Raw genomic sequence first — 25,737 nt, forward strand, 5'->3', positions numbered from 1 at the left:
GTAGCCCCCAGACCCCGGGGATGCCCTGCTGGCAAAGGCAGGCAGGCCTCTCTCCTCCACGTGGGCTCCAGGCCGGCTGCGCCACAGCTCAAGGCTGGTCAGGGAAGCGGAGGGATCCCACTCCCAGCAGGCAGCGACCTGGCCAGAGGCCGGTGGGCTTCCACCCAGCGCGGAGCACCCGGCCAGGCCCGGCCACGCCCACTCGGGGCGGGGCCTCTCCCAGCACAGGTACTGAGGCCCCAGCTGGGACTCGCCCCTGTGCCCAGTTCTTGGGTCCTTTCCAGCCTGGGAGGGTCTGCAGCTGAGCAGCCCCAGAGCTGCCACCAGACCCGTGACAATCACTTGCCGAGGATTATGTATGGGGACGCGACCACAGGAGCCGGCAGCCACGTCCTTCTCCAGTCTCCAGTCACTGAGCTGGTTCGGGGGCGGGGGAAGGGGTCCCTCCAGGCTGAAGTACAGGTGGGAGGTCCCCGTGCTGCAGGGCCAGGGTCCCGGTGGAGGGCTGTGCGGGGCAGGGTGTCAGGGCCAGCACTGTGTCCCCTGAGGTGCCTAATCCCCGCGGCGCCAGGGCCTCGGCCACCGCGCACTGCACGCGCTTTGTCTGAAAGGACCCGACCCTCGGGGCAGCCTCCTCCGGCCGCGCCCCGCCCCAGACAAAGAACTCCAACTCGGGACAGGTGAGCGCAGCAGCGCCGGGAACCCAGGGGGCCCAGCCCGCGCGGGCCGCAGACAAAGGCGCGCTCCCCCGCCACGACGCCCGGCCCCGCCTCCGCCGCGGCCCCCCAGCTCCCCGGCCGAGGCCCGGGACGCTCAGCCCAACTGCATCCTGACCGCCTGTCCCCACGTGCACCCCGGGGGTGCAACCAGAAGATAGTTGGGTCTTCCCGCACCCAGTTCCTGGGAGAGACCGGGTGAACATAGCGCCCGGGGCCTCTCCCGCACCTCGCTGCTCTAGAGGGGACCGTTGCTCTCTGGACCCCAGTCCCCAAAGTCCCAGGTCCCTCCCCGAAGCCAACAGCGCGCACTTACCGCGCGGGCGCTGTGAGTCCAGCGCGCTCTGCTGGCGATCACGGCTAGTCCTCTGGTCGGAGCCGGAGCCCCGCGGCATGGACGCGGGCAGCGGAGCGCGGGCCCCCGCCGGCCTGGGCCCGTCGAGGTGGCCCCTCTCCTGGCCCGCTTCTGCCTAGCTGGAGCCCGAGCCCGGGGCGCGCATGTCCGCCGTGCCGGCTCAGCGCTCTGGGCGGCTTTCGGGGAGCTCTGGGGCCTGAGCGCCGTCGGGCGCAGCGAGGGGCCGGGCGGCAAAGGGCGCACTGCTGGCTGGCGCGCAGGCAGCGGCCAGTGAGCGCGGGCGGGCAGGCGGGGCGGAGGCGGGGCGCGGGCAGGCCCGACTAATCCAGCCCCGAGGCGTGGATCTGCCCGCGTGGGGCTCGGAGCAGTCGCCCTTCTATCTCTGCTACCTGGTCAGGGCGCGCAGGCTAACGCTTTGTGGGCTCAACTATTCCCCGGCTCAAAGCAACGAGTGTGGACGGCTCCTATGCCCGGTTTACTGAGGGGGAAACTGAGTCACAAAGTGGCTAGGTCAAGGAACTGGACGTGAAGGATCACAGAGCCCCCACACCTGTCCAATGTAAGCTCTGCCTTACCTGCGCCTCGGTTTCACCGTGTTTGGAACGGGGAAGCCAAGTGGGAGACACACCAGTGGTTGCCCCACGTGCAGAGTGGCCACAGGCAGCCCACACTGACCCTGACCACCCCGGGGCCACGGGACCGTCCCCTGGGGCCGCTCTGGGGGCAGCTGCAGAATTCAGGTCCGGGAGGACCCACCACCCCACAGGAAGGCCAAGTGCATGCCCGATGCCCACCCAGGCTGCCCCGGGAGAGTGATGAGAAAGCCCACGCAGCTCACCGGGGCGGAGGTGCCCACCTCTCCGCTGCCATGGGGTCGGGGGCTAGCTCTGGACGGGCGTCCAGGGACCCGCGGCCTGGAGCCCAGGTGCAGGGGAGACCTGCCCCCGTGGCGGGGGCGGGGGCGGGGGCCAGGGTGGCTCCCAGGCCACAGGAACCAGCTCTGGGCCCCTGCCGGCCAGCACCTGCCTACTCCAACCCACACACCTGCAAACCCACGGCTCCCCGGCTGGAGGGAGGAGGCCGCAGGGAACAGCCTGGGGCAGCTCTGTTCCGTTTGGATTATTTACCAGATACCTGCGTCCCCTTCGCCCCCTACCCCCGCCCCCGCCCCATCAATCCCCAAAGCCCTGAGGTTTCCTGCCATAAAAGCAGCAAACGCTGAGCGCTCGCTGTGTGTCCGGTGCACGCTCATGCCTTGTGGCCATGAGGCTGCTGGGCCCTCACGCCTGCCCTGTGAGGACACACCACTGTCACGCCAGGTCCCTGATGGCAGAGAAGCAAGGCGTCCCGACCGGCATCATGCTGCTGGCGTGTGGCAGAGCTGCGGTTGGGACGCGGCGGCCTGGGGCGGGGGCGCCTCTGGGCTCAGGAGGAGCCGAGGCTGGAGCTGGGATTGCCGTGGGAGAACGCCCACGGCTGGAAGGTCTCTGCCTCCCGGATGGGCGCCTGCAGGTGGCAGCAGAGGGGCAAGAGCCCCCGGCAGGGCTGCCCGAGGCCGCCTGCACCCAGCACAGTCCCTGGGGGCGGCCCGAGACCGGCGGGACTTGTGGCCTCCAGACCGTGTCCTTCTACGAAGAGCAGAGGCACAGGCCCGGGGGACAAGGCCCCTGAGGACAGAAGCAGAGACAAACCATGAGGCCACAAGCCGAGACACCCGCCACCGCCACGGGCTGGACGAGGCAGGAAGGACCGTCCCCTGGAGCCTCTGGAGGGAGCGTGGCCCGGACGCCTGGCCTCCACAAGTGCGACAGGATGGAGCCCTGCCGCGCACGCCCAGGCGGCGGCACTGAGTCGTGAGCCCGCGAGCTCCACGGGCTTCCTGAGCAACGGCGGGTGTACGTGTGCTGGCGGGTGTGTGTGTCCCGTGTGAACGCCTGCGTGCGCAAGCCCATGCACGGGACGCAGGGAGGGCATGTGGGCAGCTGCCCCCGACCCTGATGCGCCTGCAGCCGACAGGGCTTCTGGGAGGAGGCAGGTCCCCCCACGGACCCGTCCCCGGGCCAAGTGCTCCGGGCAACGCCCAGAACGTCCGCCTCCACCCCCGGCACCACTGCGACCCCATTTAGTGAAGAAGAAACCGAGGTGCCAAGAGTGGAGGGCCGGCAGTGGGAGCCTGGCCCGAGGCCGCGTCCGGCCCGGCCCCCGCCCCCGCCCGCAGCCCTGTTCCCACGGCAGCCGCTGAGGCCGAGCGCTGGCAGCAGGGGTCTGGCAGGGAGGCCAGACAGTCAGACATCCCTTGAGGAAGGCTGTGGCCACAGGCTGTGACCACAAGCCGGTCACCTGGCCAGGCCGCTTGGCAGACGGCAGCCAGTGGGGGCCCCGCGGGCCGTCTAACAAGCCCCACGCAATTTTTCACTTCATATTTTCCCAATAAAAAAGCAGGTAGACATGAACCGCAGTCTGGCAGCGAGACCATCTGCTGTGCGCGCCTCCTGCCTCCCCTGGCCCCGGCTGCTCGGCCGCGCCTTGCGGGGTGGGCGCCCGCCTCCAGGACAGCGTCGGGGCCAGCCCGCCATGGAAGGCGCGTCCTAGGCGCACAGGCCTCATCCGTCCACACTGACGCCGGCCCGTCCCCTCCAAGGCCCCTGGGACAAAACGCTTGTCCTTGGCGCCTCCCCACACCCCACGGCGGGTCTCCTGGCTCCCGGCTGCCTCCCCGCCGAGTGCCCGTCCAGCCTGATTCATCCAGACCCAGGAGCGCACAGGTACGCACGGAGCCCCCACCCAGACCTCCAGGTGCGATGGCTCCACTTGACAAAAACGTGCTCGAACACAAGCCAGGGTTCTGGGCCTCAGGCTCAGGGACTCCGTGCAGAGTGCTGGCCTCCCTCACGCTGGTCCCCTGCAGGGACGAGGGGCCCCGCCCGCCCTACCACCTCCAACTCTTCAGGCAGGACATCCACTTGTTTGCCAAAGGCGGCGCCCCGAGCCTGCTCGGGTCCCGGCGGTGTGGCCTCGGCAGGCGCCTGCCTCTGTGCCTGTCTCCAGGTCTCTGTCGGGGCTTTGGGACAAGCAGTCGCTGACACCCCCGCCCCCCGGCGCAGAGCTCAGCACACGGCAGGTGCCTAGGACGGAGGCTGCTCTCTTTGTGCCTGCGCAAAGGCCCGGGGGCTCTGCTGCGCTGAACACCACGGCGCCTACGTCCCAGGAAATGGGGCCCTCGCTGTCCCTGAAAAGCGAGGGCAGCTGGGAGGCCAAAATGCGCGGAAGCCTCCGCTCGGGGGTCGGGGCGGGGCGGCGGTTAGGGCCCAGGCCCAGACACGCAGGCCAGGAGCTGCAGCCTCGCCTGCCCCCACCCCCGGGGCCTGGGAGGCGCCCCCACCTGGGGAGGCCGCGTGCCCCTGGACGCCCCCAGGAGAACCAGGACCTTCCCGCCAGGTCTCCAGGACACCCCGAGGGGCTGCAGCGGGGGCTTACCTCGTCGTCCTCGTCGCTCTCGCTGTCACACTGTGGGGAGAGAGGGGCAGTCAGTGCCCAGGGCCCCGCAGCGCCTGTGGCACCGGCACCCGGCCAGGCGGGCTTCACCGGAGGCCACAGGGCGCGCCCCTGAGCACAGGGCCGGTCGCAGGGGCGGAGGTGGCGGCTCCGGCAGCCCCACGGCCCGTCCCGGGCCCCAGGGCTGGCGGGGGGCACGTTCCGCCAGCAGGCCCGGGGCCCAGGCCGCAGGAGCACCCTTGACAGGCAGACCCACCGCCCAGAGCACACAGGGGCCCAGTGCGGGCCTCGCTGCCCCGGCTCAGCCCAGGGCCAGCTGGGAGGGCGAGGGCGCGGGCCGGGCCGGGGGCGGCGCCCACCCGCTTGCCCCAGCAGATGCGCCGCAGGGAAGCCGCTCCAGGTGCGTTCAGCGGGCCCGTGGACGGGCAGCAGCACCGCGCAAACCAGCCGGGAAAACGGCCCAGAACCACGGCAATTTCCCCTCCAAGAGCACGAAGAAGGAACCCCCCCCGCCCCCCCGCCGTGCCCCCGGCAAGGCCATGATGGCCGTCGAAAGGGCTGCGCTGCTGAAAACACACCCTCCAGGCCCCGGCCCCTTCCACGCGGCCACTGGGGTGCGGAGGGCACGGGGGGCGCCTGGGAGGGGGGCTGGAGAGGCGCGCGAAGGGTCACCGCCCCGCAAGCTGGAGCCGGAGGGGAGGTCAGGGTGCCAACCGGCGGCTGGAATGGCCCGGTGCCGGGAGCGCGCAGTGTGGGTCTGGGGCGCGTCCCGCGGCCCACGCAGCCGCCACCGCCGGAGACCGCGGTCGGCCTCTCCCTGCACAGCTGGCGGCCCCCAAGGGCACGCCCATCAACCCCGGGGGGCAGGCCTCAGGCCTCGCCCCCATGGGCCTGTCTCCCGGGCCCAGGGGCCACTGGAGCCGCCCCAGGGCACCTCCCATCTCTTCTCACAGCTACTCCGCTGGTGGTGTCACTGTGAGAGCTTAACGACGCGGCGGCGAGGAGGGCTGGGGTGCTCCCCGGGGCGCGCACGGACCCCATAATTAACCGCACAGCACACGCCTGTCAGCCGCGGAGTCGATGACTCCAGTTAGTAAGTCCTGTGGAATTAATGTCTGACTGCAGCGGAGCTGGAATTGAAGGCGGCCATTAATCAGGGCGAGGAGGGACAAGCCACATCTGTCTTGCGGGGCCGGCCGGGAGAGGCGACCTTCAGGGGTCGGGCTGGGCTGGGCAGCCCTGGGGGCATCACTCCAGCGGGAGGGGTCCAGGTGGAGGTCAGGGAGGGAGGGCGGGCAGACCCAGCCCAGGGGGCTGCGCGGGGCAAGGAGGGGAGCCGACCGCGTCTGGGGGCAGCGCCCACTCGGATGCTGCGCAGCCCCACCAGGCCCCGTGTCTGAGCCAGACCCTGGCCGGCCCGCGGGCGGTCCCGCGGCTTAAAGGAGAGCAGAGCGAAGGCAGGACAGCGCGGGCGTCTCGGCGCAACACGGCGCAAGCGCATCTCCACTGCGGCGTCCCAGGGCCACCGCCGCCGCCGCCATCGTCCTGGGGGCCAAGAGCCCGGGGCTCCCCGCTGCGGTGGCGGCACTGGGACCCAGGAGCCTGGGGACTGCGGGGGGTCTTCGCGAGGTGGGTCCCAGCCCGGAACGCGCCTGCTCCGTTCGCAGCCCCGAGGGCTGAAGCCCCCGGGAGGGCCCCTGGCCGTGGCGAGACGCCCCTGCCCCCCCAGCTCGCAGCGCCCCTGGACTGGCCCGCCGCCCCTCCGGGCCTGGCCACGCAGGGGGACCCGGGCTCAGGAGAACACCCGCCCGGGGCCGCCCCTCTGCCTGCACCGGGGCCTGGGGGCGACCGGAGTCAGACGTGGGGAGGGCACCACCCACTGGGGCGGCCTGAGCACGGCCCCCCGGGCCCCCCCGGCCACTTGGCGAGCGACCAGCCAGAGGCAGACGGGCGCTCGGGGACCCGCACCCCAAAGCCCAAACCCCCGCCCCTCCACGCCCTGGGGTCCCCGTGCGCCACGTGTGATCCCAGATGCGACAGGAAGCGGGACACACGACCGCCTTCCCAGGTCCTGCCCACGGGTGCGTGGCCGCCTTCTGACGAGGCCGGAGAACCACAGCTGGGCAGGGTGGCACATGCGCTTGGTTCAGCCGGACTCTCTTTTCTACTCGAAGCCAACATTTTAAAACCTGGAGCGTTCTCACAAACACCCAAGCCCGCCCCTCCCTGAGAACAGGGCGCCCGCGCCCGGAGGAGCAGCTCGGCGGCGCCCCCTCCCTGCCCTCCCGCGCTCCCCGGGCCAGAGTGCCGCCCGTCAGGGCCCACGTCCTGCCCCCTCCGCACCCGGGCACTGGCCCCTGCCCCGCCCGGAGCCGCTGCGGCCTCCTCATCGCCGCCAGAGCAGGGCCTCCCCACCGGGCGCGTCGGGGGTGCGCGAGCGGAGGCGGGCGCAGCGCGGGCCGTCGGGGCCCCACGGGAGTCGCCCTCACGGTTGCTGCCGCCATCGCCGCCCCAGCCGCCCCCAACGCCGTCTTCGCCACGGTCGCCACCCTCACGGCTGCCGGCACCCGCCCTGCCCTCCCTCGCGCCGGCCCAGCCCTTGGAGGCACCCGACCCCCGGGGCCTGGGCGCAGCCCCCCTCACAGACCCTGCCCTGCGGGCCCGGGGCACCAGCAGGCCCCCCCGCCTGAAGCGGGAGACACCCAGCAGCCGCAGAAGCCGCCCTCTCTCCTCGCAGCACGGACGTCAATCGCCGCTTCACAGCAGAGCGCGGAGGAGGCCACCTGCCTCCCGGTTCTCAAAGGCATGAAAAATCCATGGGCCAGGGGGCCTTGCCGCTGAGCCCCGGGCTCCCGCCCGATGGCACAGCGTCTGGGCCTGGCCCCGAGATGCCCGTAGCGGGTGGGAGGGGAGGGACGGGGGTCTCCTTGGAGCAGTGGAGACAGAGGGGCCCACGGGCTGTCCTGGAGGGTGGTCTGGGCCCTGCTCCGGGGCGAGGTGCTGAAAACCACCTCCAGCTCCCCACGCGGGGTCCCCGCCTCAATCCAGGGGTCAGAGAGCCGAGGGGCCTGCAAAGGACCCCAGCCCGAGGGGGCGAGGAAGGCCGTGGAAATCTCCACCTGCCCCCTGGGCTAGAGGAGAGGTCTGAGAGGCGGGACCTCACGCCGACCCCACACCCTGACAGGGCGGCGCGGCTATGGCCTGAGGTGGGCACATGCTCTCCATGGGCCTGGGGACACCAGGGAGCTCCAGGTGGCACAGGTCCTCGGTGTGGGCAGCGTGCACTGGCCTGCGTGTCCCGGCCCATGCTGAGGCCTCCCTCCCCTGGGCACCTGGGGGTCCTGGCCAGTGGCCCCTCATCTGTGGGCGGCGCCCGTGCGCTCGGGTCTCCCGCGTGCGTGGCCGGAGGCGCAGGCTGTGCCGACAGCAGCGGGTGCCCGCGGCTCAGCGCCCCCCACTGGCTGGGGCGCCCCCCCCTTCCTGCTGCCCAGGCTGCATGGGGGGGCAGGGCCGGCTGAGCGGCGCGGCGGGTGGCGGGGCGGGAGCAGCCGGGAGGGGCCACGTCAAAGGCCAGTTCCATTCTGGGTCTGGGCCCCGCCAGGTGGCAGCCCTGGGCTGCGGGGCCGGCAGGACAGGGCAGGCGGGGACCCCCGCGGACCAGCCGGCTTCCGTACAGGTGGGGAAGCGGAGGCCGAGAGGGCAGCATCGCGCCGACGGCCTGGGGCCGCCTTCCCGCGGGACGGGGAGCCCCAGTCGCCCCTTCGCAGGCAGTGGGCCTGAGAGCCGCCCTTCTTTGCTCGGCCTGCGCACCTCCCCTGAGTGTTTACGCTTTAAAGCAAAACAAAGCTCTAGTCGCCCAACTAACAAGTGAGTTACTGCCGCCTGACAGCCGGGCAGTGACGAGCGATGGTGAGACCCACTTAGCAGAGAGCACGGGGGGCCATCGCTGCCACAGGAGCCGCGGGGCCACCTCCCTGGCAGCGGCCCCACAGCCCCTGAGGACGCAGCCCTGCCCAGCCCTCAGGCCGCCTGCTGCCCCCCGAAGGGCACCCTGCGCCCTCCACCCCCAGCCCTGTCCGGTGCCCCGTCACCGCCCTTGGGGAAAACCCGGGGTCTCACGCTGACTGCAATGGCAGGCACGCAGCCACGCGCCCTCACTCTCAGGCACACATGTGGGCCACGCAGGGTCCACTCCCCACCCCGGCCACACCTGCTGTGACACCCCGCTCCCCGCCCCGGTCCCTGCCTGCCCCTCCCTCCGTGGCCCCCACGAGAGGGGATTTCTGGGTTCTCCTCCCTCTTCTACCTGGGTGCCTGCGTGGGCAGGCTCCACAAACGCTCAGGGACAGCAACAGTCACCGCCTTGGAGCGCGTGCTGGGGGCCCTGGCACCGCCCCCCCGACCTGCTCTGCTGGGGGCCAGGCTGCCCAGAGGCCGGTCTGGCATCAAACCCATCTCCCTTTTGCTCATTAGTCGCGCTTCCCACGCAGCCCTGGCGGGGCCTGAATAATTGATGAGCCCGCATCCCAGGAAGAAGAGAACACGGCCCGGCCCCGCCGCACACGCTGACCTTTGGCAGAGCCGACTGTATCAATATATTCTCGTGTTGTCAGACTCAAAGCGCTAACTGCCTCATGAATTATTGATCAACACAAAGAGTCTTAACAGAGCACTGTTAACGCTAATTCCTACCTGTGAGTCCCAGCAGCAGGGCCTGTTCCACATCATCGCATCTCAGCTCCCGGCGGCCGCCCCGCGCCCACCCGCGCTCCCAGCCCGCCCTGCCCTCCAGCTGTGGCGGCGGCGGCCCCGGGGACCCAGGGGTGTGTCTGGAGCATCTGTGTGTCGCCTCCAGGGACCGGACCAGGGCTCCTCCCAGAGCCTCGGTGGCTGACACGACAGGGGGAGCCGCCAGAGGCCCGCGCGGCGGCGGGTCCGCACCGCAGCGGGGCCACGCGGGGCCCCGGCTCACCCAGCGGGGTGCAGGGAGAGGCCGCACGACAGCCACCCACCGCACCGAGCAGCCCCCCGCAGGCGCCGTCCAGGGCCCCCGTGGCTCCTCCTGACAGTCCCTGCAGAGCGAGCGACCCCTCGCCAGCCGGTGCCTCATTCACGGGCCTGCCCCCAGTTCAGAATAAAAAGGGGGGGCCTTTACAGATGGCTGGAAGAGCCAGTGAGACTCAGGCTCGAGGCCTGTTCTGCTGCAGCCCCCGGGGCCCCTCCCCGGCAGCCGGCACCCCCTCTCTGGGCTCCCGTCCTCGGCCCGGCCCCGGGCAGGCGGCCTGTTTCCCACCTGCTCCGCCGGCCCTCCCTGGGGCTCTCCTGGGCCCTGCAGCCTGCCGCCCACGCCCACCTCCACGGCAGGGCCCACGACCCTGGGGATTTAACCGCCACTGTGTTCAACGCTCCAAGGGACCGGGGCCGACCGCTGGGCAGGGCTGCGGCGGGGCCCCACCGAGAGGCAGGCAGGGGGCTCTGCCGTCCAGGGGCTGTGGGGCTGAGTGCTGGGCAGCGCCTGGGGGTGGGTGTGAGGGCACCAGGCACCTTCCGCCAAGGCGATGAAGAGGGGGGTGTCCGCCGCACACGTGGGGCAGCCTCACCCATTTCCTGATGCGCTGCCCAGGCCTGTGTCCTGCCCACTAAGCGCTGACACTCCCCAGCAGGCGGGGTCCACGGGCGCCTATGAATCCGACAACTGAGGGCCAAGAGGGGGGCACTTCGTCCTGCCCCCGGGGACCAGGCCTCCCCTCCCCGTGGCTGCCCTCTCAGGACCCTGCAGCCCGGCGGCCCACGTGGGGACCATCGCGGGGGAAGGGCGGCCCCTCCCAGCTTGGGGCCTGCGCCTGGCCTCCCACTTGTGGGCTTTGTTGCCATCCTCTCCTTCCCGCCACGAACCCCCTCCCCCTCCCCCCCGGGGCTGTTCAGTTCCTTCCAGCACCTGCCGCAGGAGCACGGCAGGCCCTCGGTCAATGCGGGACGGAGCGGCGGGGGCGGAGGGCGAGGGGTGAGAAACGGCCCTCATTTCACACCTTGGTTTGTGGTCGAGGGCCAGACCTACACCTGGGGAAGGGGCGCGGGTCATCTGAGGAGACTGGTGGCGTGGCGCCGGGCGCCACGGGGCGCGAGGTGGGCGGAGGGAAGGCCAGGCTCCCTCCTGATGGGACGAGGGGTCTGAGGAGGGTGGCGCTGGGACCAGAGCGGGGCCTGGGGCCGCCTGCCGCCCCAGGTCTCAGCTGGGAGCGAGGCCCTGAGCAGGGGCCCTCCTGGCGGTGGTGTCTCCGTGTCCCGTCTAGAGGTTTGGGGTCATCGTGGTGACAACGTCCACCTCGGAGAGTGGCTGTGAGGGTGGGGGGAGCTAAGGCGCTGGCTGAGGCCTGCCTGGCTGGCGCACCGTGGCTCGGGGTCTCCACACCCCCGAATCAGGGCTCCTGCCCTTGCCCCCGGCCTTGGCAGCGACAAGATCCGCATTTCTCGGCGGGAGCGGGGCCCCCGGCCCTGCACCTGCACCCAGCAGGGTGATGGTGGGGTCAGCATGTCCCCGGCTGCTAGCAGCCAAGTTAAGGAAATTACTTTCTAACTCGTTTCACGGCGCCAGCGGCGGTCTCGTGGCTGTGGGGCGCGCTGCGCTTCCGGAGCAGAAGCTGTTGAGGATGAGCAGTAGCGGGGAGTTTGCTGGGGATGCCCCTGGGTGACTTAACCCCTTTAAGTACCATCTGTGAGCCAGGTCAGGTGACAAAAGGCCAGCATCACCTAGTGCAGGGACGCTGGGGGACGGGGCCACCCTTGCTGGGTCTGAAGCCCCAACCGCAGACACACACAGGTGGCAAGGGACACATGATGCCACGTGGCTACAGGTCCCCACAGACACACGGGGCATGCCCGCAGAGTGACCGTCACATACAGGCTCCTAGACACCTACATGGAGGTACACACGTGTGGCACACACGCCCAGTCACGGGCACGCACACCCGCTGCACCCACAGACACACGCGTCCCAATGAGCACGCATGGGAGGCCCAGGCACACGTAGGTGCACGGAGAAATAAAATGTCTACAAGCAGGCAAACACGGCCCCGCCAGGGATGCATGGAGACATGCATGTGACATGCCAACGCACAGGGCAGGCACATGCACACACACAGCAGGGCCCTGGCCCACGTGGGCACCCAGCATTGCGGAGGGCGCCCCGGTAGAGTTCTGACGTGGGGACCCCGCAGGCCCCCGGCCCCAGACCCGTACCTCCTGCTGGGCAGGGCACCCTGGGCCGGGGGCTCCTCTGCTCTGCGAGGCCCCCGCCCCAGCCCTGGCTTCGCCGGTGAGAGCGCCACGCTCCTGCCTGCGGCCCCGCAGGTTCTGCACGCCCCCCCCGCCCCGCAGAGCCACCTGGGGGCCTGGGTGCGTCCACAGACATCGCTGGGAGCCCCCCGCAGCCTCGCAGCCAGCGGGCGCTCCCTGCTGCCACCGGCGGCTCTGTGCTGCGGCCTGGGGCCCGCGGCGAGCGCCCACGCGCTCCTTGCGGTTCCCCTCCAGGGAACACCACAGCCACCCGGGGAGCAGGCTGCACCCGCCACAGCGATTCGGGTGAGGTGCCCTGGGGCCTCAGGCGTGGCGGGAGGCGCCAACCGGGCGTCCCTGGGCCCAGCCCCTCTGAGACCCTCGGGACCCGCAAGGGCCCCTCGCCCTGCCCGCGGGTGGCACTCTGCCCCCACTCACCTGTCCCTGGCCCAGTCCCCCCGCAGCGTGTCGGCCTGTCCCGTTCCCGCCGCAGCCAGGTCGTGGCCAGCGCTGCCTGGACAGCAGTCACTGCTGGGTGGGGACAGCCCCGCCCGCCAACCGTGACCGTGCGGACGGACAAGCGGGGCCACAGGGGGCCCCTGCCCCAAGTGTGTGGCCTGGGCCCGGGCAGCTGCGGTGGCGAGGGCCGCCAGAGGGCGGAGGGCAGGCGGGCCAGTCGCAGACGCTCGGACAAGCCACGGGGATTTAGAGGCCCCGCAGGCCCCGGCCTCTGGGACGGGCAGTAAATCAGCAGCTCTGGATGAGTCGGGTGGAACCTAGGCCTGGCTTCCCGCCTCCACTGAGCCCGCAGGGCAGTAACTCTGCAGGGCTGGCTTTTCTGCAGCTCTGGGTTTTACCGTGTCATCCACGTTTCTCCCGACACTTCAGGGGAAATGAAATAAAGTTCTGAGGGGAGGCAGGGCTGCTCCCTGGGGCGAGCTGCGGCGAGGGCGGCCCCCACTGCAGGCCTCCCGCCCAGGGCCAGGCCTCTCCGGCCGGGCCGAGCGAGGGAGTTGGGGGCAGCTGCTCCGTGTCCAGGACCCTCAAGGCCAAGTGATACCCGACAGGACCGCACTCCCTCCTCTGCACCCCCGCCCACCGCGGCCCATCCCCGGCCCTAGGCAGCCCGCTCTCCTGGCCAGCTGCTACCAGCCAGGGCCCCTCTGAGGGCCTGACCCCGGAGGCAGAGTTCAGAAGGGGGCTCTGGGTGGACGGGACGCGCATCGCTGAGGGGTGACTTACGGAGTAGCCTCTGCCCGAGACCGCCTGCGCCGAGCTCTGTGGGAAGGGAGAGGACGGTCAGTGACCAGGCCGCAGCCTCAAAGGCCGACAGTCCCGCCCAGCCCGGGTGCCACCATCCCTGGGCACAGAAGCCAGGCCCCCAGGACGGCCTGCAGGCCCCTCCCGGAGGCCAGGACTGAAGCCACGGAGAGGACACAGCTGAGAACCAGCACCCTGGACAGCCCGGCTGAGCCTGAGGCCCACATTCGGATCCGCTTCACCCTAACACGGTGGCGGGTGAAGCCCTCACGGCCTTCGGGGTCCAGGCACAAAGACCCTTCCGGGGGCAGGGGAGCGAGCAGGGTGGGGCTGCTCCCTTCTGACAGGGACCCCTGTCTGGCTTCTGCTGGGGCTGTGGGGCCCTCCTGTCCGCGGGCAGGCCCCCGCCAGGCCCCCGGTCGGTGGCGGGGGGTCCCCGCCAAGCAGAGCCCCCAGGCCGCCCCCCCCCCAGGGCCCTGCCGCACTCAGAGTCCCCTTCATTCTTCCAGGCCAACAATTAGGGGAGTTGGAAGGAGGGCGCTCCACACGCTTACCGGCCTCTTTTCCAGTCTTGTGGCAACAAGACCCAGCCGGGCAATTGGGCTCCTCGGCCTTCGCCCCCTCCACCCCCCCACGCCTCCATTTAGATGATAATGAGGACGACTCATTCCATTCACTGCGGTCTCTGCGGGGCTCTCCTGCAGCTGGGGGTCCGGCGGACAAAGGCCTCAGCCAGGGTCCCCTCCCCCACTCCAGCCCCTCCCCCCGGGCCCCCGCGGTGAGGGCCGCCCCGTTCCCCGCCTGGCCCAATCTCAGGTTGACCCCATAACGGGTCCGGGCCACCTCCATGGACCTGAGCTCAGGGACCTGTGTTCCGGGACACTGAGGCTGTGTCCCCAGTCACTGGGGACCTCGGCATCCAGGTCGCCCACCCCCGACGGAGCTGACAGGGCCTGTCCCAGGGACCGGAGAAGGGGGTGGTCCGGCTTCGGCACGTGACCCGCAGTCGCGGGCCTGGCGTGGGCCCGGCTCCCGCCCCAGCGCCCCGCCTCCCTGTCCATCTTGCCACCAGCCTGTGCCCGCCCCAGCGGGGCAGAGAGCCTCGCCCCACCCCCTGCGCAGCCTCCGGCCCCAGCCTTGCTCCTCCTCTAAACTCCTCTGGATGGGGAGTCCTGGTTCCTGAGAAGCTGCTTGATGCGCGGCTCAGGGCACTTGCGGGAGGCCGGCCCCGCACTCGACGCACCGAGGGTACTCACGTCGCTGAGCTGGTCCCGGGAAGGGCTCCGCCGGGAGCTGGTGGCTTCAAGGAAGCTGCCATCCTCACTGTTGTGGTCACCCCCTCGGGACACGGCGGCCTTCATCTGGGGACAGGAGAGGCGGCTCAGCAAGCAGACCTGAGCCCTTGGCGGGCGCCCCGCAGCGGGCGGGCGGGATGGGGCGCAGCAGCCAGGGTCAGCCCCAGCCCCACCCGAAGGGGCGGGGCCCGGGCGGGAGCAGGGGGGTGCTGCCCAGGGGAAGGAGGCACGCAGCTCCCACGCGGCCCCAGGACAGGGGTCTGCAGCCGCGCGGGGGGGCCCCCCTCCGCCCGGTGGATGACACCAGCCGCCCCCGGGGCTGCCCCGCCCCCTGCACCACAGGAGCTCGGTGGCTGTCACCTCCCCGCCTCAGCCCGGCTCCCAGCTGCAGGCTGGAAGCAGGCGGCTGGGGGCCAAGGGCCACTCTGTGCCTCAGTCCAGTCACCTGAAGCCCCCACGGAGCGGCTCTCTGCTCCTTGCACGGACGCCCCACCCGACGCTCGCGGCCCACGTCACAGAAGGAGCAGGGCCCGCGGGGGGCGGCGGCGACACCGAGGGGAGCGGACCCAGAGCCCTGCGTGCACTTTTCTTTCTCCTTGCGTCTAACCTCACAGAGCTGTGGGGGAGCCTCCCATGCCCGGGGGCCACCCCTTCCTGCCCCCCTGAGGACCCCCGAGACCCCGTCCCACAGCAAGGTCGGGGCGCACATGGACACCAGACCTCCCTCCCCCAGTCTGACGTCTCCTCGGAAGAGACCCGCGCTGTGGCTCCCAGCCGGCGGGCCGCCCAGCACCCAGCACCCTGCGGCCCCGCCCCGCGGGCTGCCTGCGCCCCAGGGGCCGGCGGGGGGCACCACAGGTGTGGACAGAGGGCCCGCGGTGGGGCACGGGCTGCGCCCCTGGACGCCCCGGGAGCTCGTCCTGCTGACCCCACCGCAGGCTCGGCCAGAGCCCCGCAGGCCGAGACGGGCTGCAGCCCCCAGCAGCCACAGGCTCTGTGCTGTGTGACTGGGGTCGAAGGACAAGGCAGAGCAGCACCCACCCCAGCCTGGGCCCTGGGAGGGCAAGGCCCCCGGGCGGCCGCACCCCGGGCTCATGGGGGTGGCGAGGCCCCCACCTCTGTCTCCGGCCGGACCCCGAGCGGCCCAGGCTGGGGTCTGGCTGTCACAGGCCCTGCCTGCTTCCTAATTGCTCAGAAAGCCAGGCACGCGCCCTGCTGCGTGCCCAGGCGGAGCCGGAGACAGGTCCACGTCCACGGCCGGAGGGCGCCCTGACTTAGGTGCACCCACCCGTTCGCCCGTCCAGGCCTCACTAGGTGCATACAAGCGGCCTCTGTCCTGGACAGTGAACAAAACGCCTACACAGGAGGGGCCGCCCTCACCAGCCGGCAGACGGTGCAGCTGCCTGAGGGGCGGGTTCCGGGTTCGAGAGTGGGGAGGTGGGCGTGGCGCGGGGCAAGGGGGCTCACGGAGGGGAGCCCGACCCCCATCTGGCACCTGGGTTTGCTGTGCTGCAAACACCCCCCCCCAGCTGGTTGCGGCCACCAGCAGTGTGACAACAGGTTCGCTAAATTCCTCAGCAGGTCACCAAGGGCTCCTGCGAGGCGGCACCGCGCCAGGTGCCCCGGAAAGTGGGGAGAGGGCCCTCCCTGAGACGGGGGCACTGTCGCCTGGCCAGCAGGGTTGGGGACATCAGTCACCGGCGGGGGGGCAGAGAGCTTCCTCCGCGCCCCTCCCCCCGCGGGGCCCCAGCTCATGGGGGCGCTCCCGCCTGTGTTCAAACGGGCAACACAGGGGCCCACTCGCGGTCAGCCCCAAGGGGGCGGCCAGTCCAGTGGCACCCCGGGCAGCCCCCAGTGGTGGGCACCAGGAGCCACCTGCGCCCCTCACACGCGGGGAGCCCGGGGAGCGTCGGCAGAAGCTTCACCCCCAGACAAGAGCTGTGGCAGGAGCCCTCGGTGCCCACGAGGGCGCAGGCGGGGGGGGGGGCGGCTGGAGCGTCCTGTCCCCTGGGCACACACGCTGGGGTGCGGGTCGGGGGCGCCAGGCCTCTCGGACGAGGAGGGGCGGGCAGCCTGGGAGTCCTGAGGAGGGGGGCCTTGCCGAGGCCACTGGCAGACCCCTCGGACCAGCCGAGGGCCAGCTGGGAGGGAGAGCAGAGGCCAGGTGCTTGCCAAGCAGCAGCGACACCCCCCAGCCCACGGACGGGACACCCTCTGAGGGGGCCTGGGCCCAGGCCCCCAGAGTCCATCCCACAATGACCCTGCGGCAGCTGAGACAGGCCCCTGGCAGCCCGGGTGCTCCACCCTGCGTCCACATGCAACACGCACAAACACGTGTGCACGCACAGCCCAGGCCACTCCGGCGTCACGGCTCTCCCCACAGACCCCGACCTCCTCTCCAGGACACCCTCCCAGCGCGAGCTGCACCCCGCGGGGAGCTCCCCAAGCATCAGATTCCCGGGTCGGGGTCCCCGGCTTCTCCGAGACACCCCCCGCAGGCTCTACTGTGCACCCCAAGAGGGAGTGCCCCACTCAGTGGGCTGGCGGTGGGCGGCCTGGCTCCCAGCAGAGGTGGAGCAGGTGACCCTGCCCGCCCACAGGACTGGGCGACTGGGCGGGAACTCCGGCCAAGAGCCACACCCCCGCCCCCACCCTCGCTTCTGGCTCCGCCGTCCCCACCCTTTCTGGCAGATCTGGTGTCCAGTGGGTTCTGTGGGCCGGAGCCTCCCACTAACCCAGGGCAGGCACCCAGCTAAGGCGGGGGCAGTCCCTTTACCCAAAGCCTCGCAGTCAGCGCCGGGCCACGGGCGGGGCGGCCCCCAGCCCGCCGGGCCCGACCGCAGCAGAACGGCAGCACCGGCTCTGCCGTGCCGTGAAGGGGCCGGGGCTGTGCCCGTGCTGTGCCCTGAGGCGCCAGGTGGGCCTCTGCAGACAGCGCACCCACGGGGCGGGCAGAGACCGAGGCGGCGTGCGCACGAGGGGCCAGGGCTCCCGCACCGCGCGGGCAGCCCCGGGGTCCACGCGGCCCGGGCTGGTCCGAGTGCACGGAGCGAGCCAGGCCGGCTCGGGGGCCCACAGCGCGGGGGGACTCCAGGAGCGAGGCCGGGCGGCCCCCCGGGACGCGAGCACCGCCCCGGTCACCCATGTGCCAGCTTCCTCCTGACGTCGGTCCCCGGCGCCCCCGCCCCTGCACCCCTCGGGCTGGACGCAGGCCGTGCAGGCTCCCGGGCCCCAGCGAGGCGCGCCCGTCTCCCGCGCAGGGCGGCGTGTGCCGGGGGGCGGGGCTGCCCTCACGCCCTGGGCACAGGCCCCGCAGTGAGGGGGCTCCGGCCGCATGGGGGGGCGACCCAGCGTCCCGCAGCAGCACCGGGTCGGGAGGCGAGCCGCTGCTCCATCGCTCCAGTTCCGACTGGGGTGTGGACAGCCGGACAGACAGGTGAACGGAGACAGGGCTGGAGGGCAGTGTGTCCTTCCCCAGGGGGACCAGAGGGGACCACAGCGCGGGGGCCGCCGGAGCCGGAGGAGGTCCTGAGGGGTCCGCACCCATCGGGCTGTGGCCGGGCCCCTCAGCCGGCTCCACGGCTGTGCCCCCGTCTGAGGACCAATGGCGCCTCCCTCCAGCAGTCCTCGCCCGGCGTGAGCTTCTAGAGAAACCAATCAGCGCAGCTCACTGTACCGTTTAACGTCCCCGGTGGTCGCCCTGGGGCAGCCCCAGGGTCCCCCCCTTGCCCTCGCCAGGCCCCGCCCCTCCTCAGGGTGCTGTCCGGGACGACTCTCGTCACTCAGGCCTTGTGTGGCCTCCTGGGAGAGGCCTCCCTGACCCTCTGACCCAAAGGGGCCCCCCCACTTCCCAGGAGGGCCCGTTGGCACCTCAGTCTGGCCCGCCTGCCCCGAGCTCCGTGTGGACTGCCATCTATCCCGCGCGCCACGGCAGCCAGCCTGGCAGGGCGGGCAGGGCGGGCGCCCCCACGCCAGGGTCCGCGCCCCGCGGCCGGGCCCGCTGCCCACCATGATGGGGTCAGAGTTGCGAGCAGCCGAGCGCTGTGCCTGGGCCTGCGGGACGGCCGCCCCTTGACGGGACCCGGGCACCCATGGGGGGCTCCTGACGTCCCGTGGCACAGGGTTTGAGATGGCGCTGGGGCCTGAGCCCGCCCCCCACCATGGACTGACCCCGCTGTCGCGGTCCCCGGCGGGCAGGCACCTCAGGGGGACCCTGGAGAGTCCCATCACCAGCTCCCGGCTACAGCCCCCGAGGGAGGAGCTGGGTCTGAAAACCATTCAAATTCGTAGCAGCCAGACCTGGACCCACCCCGTGGCACCTGGTATCGCTCTCAGTCAAGTCACTGATCCCCAAAACCCCGGGGAAGGGACAGCAACCCAGGGCCACACAGCCAGTCAGCAGCCCAGCCGGCTCCCCACCCGAGGCACACCTGCTGGGGGCGGGGGGGGGAACCTTCTGGAGCAACTCTGCTGGCCCTTCTGGCAACTGCCTCATAAGCGGTCAGGACCCCCAAACGCAGCGGACAAGCTGACCCGGCAGACGGATGCGGCGAGGAGCAGACGGCCGAGCGCAGCGCTGGCGGGTCCCCCATGGACCCGTCTCAGCCCCTCAGCCAGGCCGGGGGTGCAGGTGAGAAATGGGCCGGTCACTGTCTGGGGCCGGGCGAAGGCCTGGAGTCGGGAGGACGGCAAGCCAGCCAGAGGGAGGCGGGGGCAGGACGGGGAGGAGGGCTGGGGCCCCAAGGCCCCCGTGCCACACGCCCAGGACTCGGGACTGAGGGTCGGGGGAACCTTCCAGAACAAACGGGCTCCTTAGAAGAGACTTAAGGCAGGAGACGGGCACGCGGGCAGGGAGACAGGAGGCTGGGAGGTCAGCCGTCGGCACGGCCGCTGTTTCCAGGGCAGGGTCACGGTCAAGGCCAGACTCTGGACCCGAGCTGCCAGGGGCTGGGGCCTGGCTCAGCCACTCCTGTCTCGGGGGCCTTGCTGAGCTGCTTCGGGGTCCTCATCTGAGAAACGGGGCATCACGAGACCTGCCTCCGGGGGCAGCTGTGAGGCCACGGAGGGCGGGCTGGCGGGGCGGCCGCGGCGTCCAAGCCAACGTCCCTACAGACGCGGGCCCCTCAGGACCGAGAAGGGCTGGGGCCCACGCGTCTCTCCAAGACTTCACGCAAGACAAGCCAAGTGTCTCACTGATAACTTCACGTGGATTCCATGTGTAATGACCCTTTTTTGAACCTAAAGAATTAAAATACAATATTAAAGTAAATGTCTTCTTTTTGGCTTTAATATGGCTTCTGGGTCGCCCACAGCCGTGTGGCTACGGCCTCGCGCTCAGACGGCGGGGCCCGGACCTCGAGCGGCCCCCCAGGGCCCTGGTCTCGGCCATGCGCCCCGGGCCTGGGACACACTGCCTGCCCACCCCCCACAGGCTGGGGGGTTGTGGCCGGGGCGCCGTCGCCCTTCCTGACCACTTCCCGGCTTTCAGGGCCCGCTCCGGCGCCTGCGGGCCCCCACGGCCTCGTGCGGGGGGCCAGCCCGGCAGCCCCACGCCACCTCCCCTCCGCGCACACCGAGGGGCCGAGCCCCGCCCTGCCTGCTGAAAGAGGCCGCCCGCCCAGGGTGCCCGCGTTGCTCCAGACGGCCGCTCAGGGCCCGCCCGGCCCCTGGTGACGGCCGCCCGCCCCGGGGCTCGCCTTGCCCAGGTGTTTACCAGATGGAGGGGCGGGGCCTGTTGGTAGTGACTGGGTGTGCGCTGGGGCCCGCTCAGGAGCCCCCCCAGCTCCCAAGAGGCAGGCGAGCCCCCCCGAGAGACCCGCCGGCCCGGCGTGGGGGCTGCAGGCGGACGCCGGGTGGGGGCACAGACCCGCCCCAGGACCGGGGTGTCAGGGCCGCCCGTGCGCGTGCCCGTGCCCGCGGGCCCCACGGGGCCTTCGGCGAACGCCGCCCGTGAGCTGTCTCGGTATCGCCGTCCCAGGTCCAGCAGGACACCCCCACACCCTGACAGCCACCGCGGCGGCCACCACTCTCACCCTTGACCGTCACGGGCCGGGCAGGGACCAGGCGCTCCGCCAGGGGCTCTCGTCCACTCCCCAAGGCCCAGCCTGCAGACGGGGAGGTGGAGGCAGGGGCCTGGGCAGAGCACGCGGCCAGGCTCCAGGCTCCACCCAAGGGGTCTGCCCCCAGGCCCCCCGGGCACCCGTCCAACTCACTCCATCCCCAGGGCCCGCACCCCCACCGCCAGGCCACACAGCGCTGTCTCTGGCTAACAAGGGGGCTCGTGGAATTAGGTTCAGCCGCCAGCATGTCCTCATCGCCAAGTCCACAGGAAACCCCGACCGCAGACCTGGCCACGCAGGACCGGCACTGTCCTCCCGGCAACGCCAGCCCCCCGCAGCCAGCGCCCTCAGGGCCCAGCGCCCGGAGCCGGAAGCAGCTGTGGCCATGGCGGGTGGCCCCTCTGCTCTCTGGTGGCGCTCACCCCCCTCCTCGGCGGGCGATCACGCAGGGACAGAGGCGGCCCAGGACCCGCCCAGCCCAACTCAGGGCGTCCTCGCTGCGGAAGCGGTTGCCAGCGCTCTGCCCTCCCCCCACCCTCCCCTACTAAGCACCTTAGCCAATATGCCCAGGGCAGAAAGGCCAAGAAAGGCGTGGCTCAGGGGAGTGGGCTTGTCCCGCAGCCAGGAGGTTGCTGGTTCAACGGCCAGTTGGGGAACACACCTGGGTTTCGGGCCAGGTCCCTGGCTGGGGGCCACAAGAGGCGACCAGTCAATGTCTCTCTTTCTCCCTCTTTCCCCCTCTAATTTAAAAAAAAAAAAAAAAAAAAAAAAGGCTGGGCTGCACCCCCCACCTGTCCTTAGCTTGTGCCCGGTCACGTGTGCGCACCAGGACCTGGCCCAGACACGTGCACTGCCCCGCAGGCCGCGTGGGTTCCGGACGGGGCGGGGGACACACACACAGCCAGAGTCCCCTCCCAGTGCCGGGGCCCAAGGGACAGGACGGAAGCCCCCGCGGGAGGGCAGGGAGGGCAAGCCACGACCCCAGGCCCACGCCACGTGGCTGCCCCCCGCAGCTCAGTGGGACGGACCAAACGAGAGCAAAGTCCGGGCGCACAGAAGATCACTGGTCAGAATAAACCGCTTCGCGAACGACACATTCATCTGCTCAATTACAAACGCTGATACTGTTGTAAAAATAATGGCACGGCACTTTTTATTTTCTTTAATCAGAAAAATAAGCCCCGTGTTTCTGGGAGGTCCTGGGTGAGGACCAGGTTATCAGGCTGCAGAATGGACCCCACACCCGACCGGTCAGACTGCCCCAGGGCCGGGGTCTTCAGGAGCAAGTGGGCACTGCCGAGGGCAGGCGGGCTCTGGAAGGGGCCGGCGTGCCAGGAGACACTGGTGCAGCGGCTGAACGGGGCAGCCCGGCGGCCCGGCTACGCTCCAGAAGCGGCCGCAGCCCCTCCCAGGGCCCTCAGGATCTGGCGAGTCCAAGCGGAGCTCCCGTCTCTCGCCCAGGGCTCTGGGTGCAGGCCTGCCCTGTGCAGGGCGTCCGGGGCAGGAGCCGGGCAGGGCGGCAGGGAAGCCTGTAGTGTGAGGTCTGTCCCAACGGGGACGTCCCGGGGACTGCGGGGGCCGGTGGGGAGGCTGCAGAGGCCCCGGCCCTGCGGCTCCAGGGGTGGAGCTGGGGGCAGGGCCTGGCGGGCTCCAGTGCTTGGCTACCGGGCAGAGGAGTCCTGGGAAAGACGCTCTGCGCCACCAGGAGCTTCCGCTCGACCACGAGAGGCCTGAGCGCCCCCCGCCCCCCACTGCCACCAGACCCCGGAGGCAGAGGCCTGCGGGCAGGATGCGAGGCGGCTCCTGCGGGGCCCTGGCTCTGCCTGGGGGCAAGGAATGCTCCCTGGCCGGGGGGCGGGGCCGCGGAGGCGCTCGCGGCTCGCACCCCACGCACACGTGTGCATTCGCACTGCACCCGCACACACATCCACTTGCACACCTGGGGCCAGTGTGCAGAGATGCCAACGTCCAAGGACACGTGGCACTTCAGAGGCACAAAGAGACAGAGGGACCCCCAGCAGCCCCTCTCCCTGGGGTGTGAGCGTCACAAAGTGGGCACAGGGGAGCCGAGCAGACGTGGCGGGAGGCGGGAGACATGGGGGTCCTCTCCTCTCTTCCTGGTGCAGGCAGGCCTTGGGCTGCTGGCGGCCCAGCAGGGGCCCCGGGCTCTGCTGAACCTCAGCTTCCAAGCGCACACAGCCTGTCCTGCCTGGAGAAGACCTCCAACCAGTCCGGCCACACAGCTCAGGCCGCAGGGCGAGGCGGCCCAGCCCGACCCGCCGCGTGCAGCCCCAGGCGGGCGGTCTGACAGCAGGCCTCAGGCTCCCGGGCTCACATAAGGGGCCTGGCGGGCTGCCGAGGGGGTGGAGGATCGAGTCCGTCGTGACCTCAGAGGCCAGCAGGGATGGCCCAGGCCTGGGAGTGAAGGCTGGGGCTGGTGGCCCTGAACCAGGTCCAGGAGGGACTGCCGCCGCGGCTGGCTCAGGGGCCCCAGGAGCGGCCGGCGGGGTGGGGCTGGCCGTCCCAGAAGCGATGGGCGCTTGGGGATGGGGAGCAAAGGCTGGGGCTTGCAGGGCGGGCTGGGGCCCAGAAGTGACTGTGGGGGTTGGCAGGGCTGTTTGGGGCGTGGGAGGGGCCGCTTTCGCCGGCAGTTCTGGTCTGGGCCCAGGAGGGGTCGCTTGGGTGGGTGTGGCTGGTCTGGGCCCAGGAGCGGCTGCTTCTGCTGGCGTGGCTGTGTGGAACTCAGCAGTGAAGGTTTGGGGGCGCCACGCTGCTCTGGGGCCTCCACTAATTGCTGGGGCTGACGGAGGCCCAGCAGTGACCGCCGGGGGTGACTGGGTTGACCCAGGAGGGACCTTCGGGGCTGGCACGGGGCCAGGGGCGCCTGCTGGGGGCAGCAGCAGTGGCCTGAGAGGCAGGTGCCGGGCTGGCGGTGGGGACACAGCATGAGGAGCGACTGCGGGGGCTGGCAGCGTGGGCAGCGGGCCAGCAGGGAGCGCAGGGGCCCACGCCGCTGTCCGGAGGACGCCCTGCGGGGCTGCCTGTGCAGACACGGGCCCACGCAGGCCCACGCGGGCCAGCAGTGGTGCCAGAGGGCCAGCAGGGAGCGCAGGGGGCGGCAGAGGGGGCAGGCGGCCGGCAGGGAGCGCGGGGGGCGGCAGCGGGGGCAGGGGGCCGGGAGGGAGCGCGGGGGGCGGCAGTGCTGCCGGGGGCCTAGGAGCGTCCACCGTGGCCTGTAGGGCTGAGCCAGGAGGGACCGCTGGGGCCGGCTGTGCTGATCTGGGGCTGGAAGCAGCCGCTGGGGCCGACTGGGCTGACCCGGGCCCAGGAGTGACCGCCGGGGCCGACTGGGCTGACCCGGGCCCAGGAGTGACCGCCGGGGCGCGCTGCGCTGACCCGCGAGTGGCTGCTGGGGCTGGCAGGGCTGCCCGGGGTCCGGGCCCGCCCGGCTGGGCTGGCAGCGCTGGCACGGGGCAGGGAGTGGCCCCTGGGGCCGGCTGGGCTCGAGCTGCTGCGGGCGCTGGGCCGGGCCGGTCTGGTCCCAGGGGTTGGCTGGGAGCGGCCCCCCTTCTGGGGAGCACACCTGCATGGAAGAGAGAGCACGTGTCCACCTGGGCCAGTGTGCCTGCAGACCCCCCGTCCAGCCCGGCCCAGACATGCGGCCCCGCACCAGCAGCCCCGTCCCCAGGGGAGCCGAGGGGAGTGCGACACAGGGAGAAGCCCCTCCCTGAGAGAAGGCGCGAACCAGCAAGTCCCACAGAGGAGCACGGCCGCCGCCGCGCCCAGCACGGAGCCCTGCTGCGCTCTGCGGGGAAGCCCTGGCCAGCTGGGCACCAGCGAGGGCGCCCCTCCCCCCGCCGAGGGCCCACCCGAAGCTGTGCGCCCCCAGGCGGGGCAGGGCCGCTCCGTGTGCTCAGACCACCCCCATCCCCCAGCCCCCGCACTGCGCTTCCTTCAGCAGACAGAACCAGCAACGAGCCTGCGCCCCGCGCGGTACAGACACCCTGGACACCCCACGGCTGGCGGAGCCTGACGGACGCGATGGGGAGGCGGGGCCGGCCTGGCGGCGGTGCACCCTCGGGCCTTGCCGAGCACGTCCCCGTCCCCACCCCCACTCCCGGCCCCCAGCCTGACGGCCTCGCTCTGGTTGGGACCTCCCTGGGCAGGTCTCCGGCCTCTGCCCAGGACCTGGGCGCCCGGCCCGGACCCGTCCACATGTGCCCCACACGCCTGGCCCGACAACGATGGGATGCGTTGCCAGGCAGGCCCAGGTGCCGACGGGTGGTGTCCAGGTGTTGGTGTGCCCCTGGGGCGCCGGGGGAAGGGGGCGCAGAGCCCCGGGTTCCGGGGGGCGGGGCCCAGCACGCACCTGCTTGGCGGGCTGCAGCGGGACCTTCTTTCCCTGGTCGCAGGTGGGCTCCAGGTCCTGCTCGGGGCTGCCCGCCTCCAGGGGCCGGCCGTTCTCACTCGGCTCTGCAGACGGGCAGGCCTCTGCCTCTCGGGGCTTCTTGACAAGGCGGCGTTCCCACTTCTCCTTCCGCTCGTGCGGCTTCAGGGCCATGTCCTTCTGCAGGGGAGGCGGGACAGAGCCGGTTAAGGGACGGTGCCACACGGCTCCGCACGTCACCCCGCCAGTGACACGCCTGGCATCCTGGGCCTGCGACAGCACCCACCCAGGGGGCCCGGGCCAAGCCTGAGGGGCTGTCAGGCGGGGCCCCACCCAGGCAGGAGCACCGCCCCTGCCCTGAGCGGGGAGGGGCCACACGGGAGGGGGAAGGGGCAGACGGATGGACGGGCCAGGTCAGCGTGGTGGGCCTGCGGGGCTGGGGCTCGGAGCGACGCTGAACAAAACTGGCGAGGGGGAGGCGCGCGGCTCCCCAGGGAGCCCAGCTGGTAGCGGCTGGGCCCTGCTCCTGGCCCAGCACAGAGCCCTACCCAAGCTCTGCAGGAAGCCGGTGCCGAGACTGACCTCTGCTCAGGCCCTGGTGAGGCAGGCCCTTCCTGGGGTGCCCCCTGGATTCCTGAGGGGAGAGCCGCCCCCGCATAGCTGACCACAGGCAGGGATGGTCCCTGGTCCTGACCCACGTGCATGGGTTTATCCCCAACTGCAGGCAGCCTGGCAGCCTGCGGCTGCGGAGGCCTAGCCTGAGAAAGGGGCCGTCTGGCCAGGCGCGCAGGCCTGTGGGGACCCCGGGCCCTTCCCCAGAGCCGGAGCCGGGCCTGGAGCACAGCAGGTGTTTCAGAAGCACGTGGGCACCAGCGCTGACAACGCAGCACGGCCC

The 25,737-nt window shown here is 71.5% G+C and overlaps 1 protein-coding gene across 2 annotated transcripts in view; it reads right to left on the minus strand.

Moving 5' to 3' along the window:
• FBRSL1 (fibrosin like 1) overlaps positions 1-25,737 on the minus strand; it is a 45,360-nt gene that overhangs the window by 10,390 nt on the left and 9,233 nt on the right. The window contains exons 2-5 of one of the 2 annotated variants that reach the window (XM_054593987.1): positions 24,825-25,022; positions 14,358-14,462; positions 13,084-13,119; positions 4,549-4,578 (exon numbers count right to left, since the gene is read on the minus strand). In XM_054593987.1, coding sequence (XP_054449962.1) covers positions 4,549-4,578; positions 13,084-13,119; positions 14,358-14,462; positions 24,825-25,022 — 369 coding nt within the window. Of the gene's footprint in view, positions 1-4,548; positions 4,579-13,083; positions 13,120-14,357; positions 14,463-22,327; positions 24,039-24,824; positions 25,023-25,737 lie in introns of those variants that run through there. The other variant, XM_054593986.1, reaches the window with a different exon arrangement.

Source organism: Pteronotus mesoamericanus, unplaced genomic scaffold (assembly GCF_021234165.1).
Source record: "Pteronotus mesoamericanus isolate MK-2021 breed Mesoamerican mustached bat unplaced genomic scaffold, CSHL_Meso_final scaffold_507, whole genome shotgun sequence".
In the NCBI taxonomy this organism is placed as follows: domain Eukaryota; kingdom Metazoa; phylum Chordata; class Mammalia; order Chiroptera; family Mormoopidae; genus Pteronotus; species Pteronotus mesoamericanus.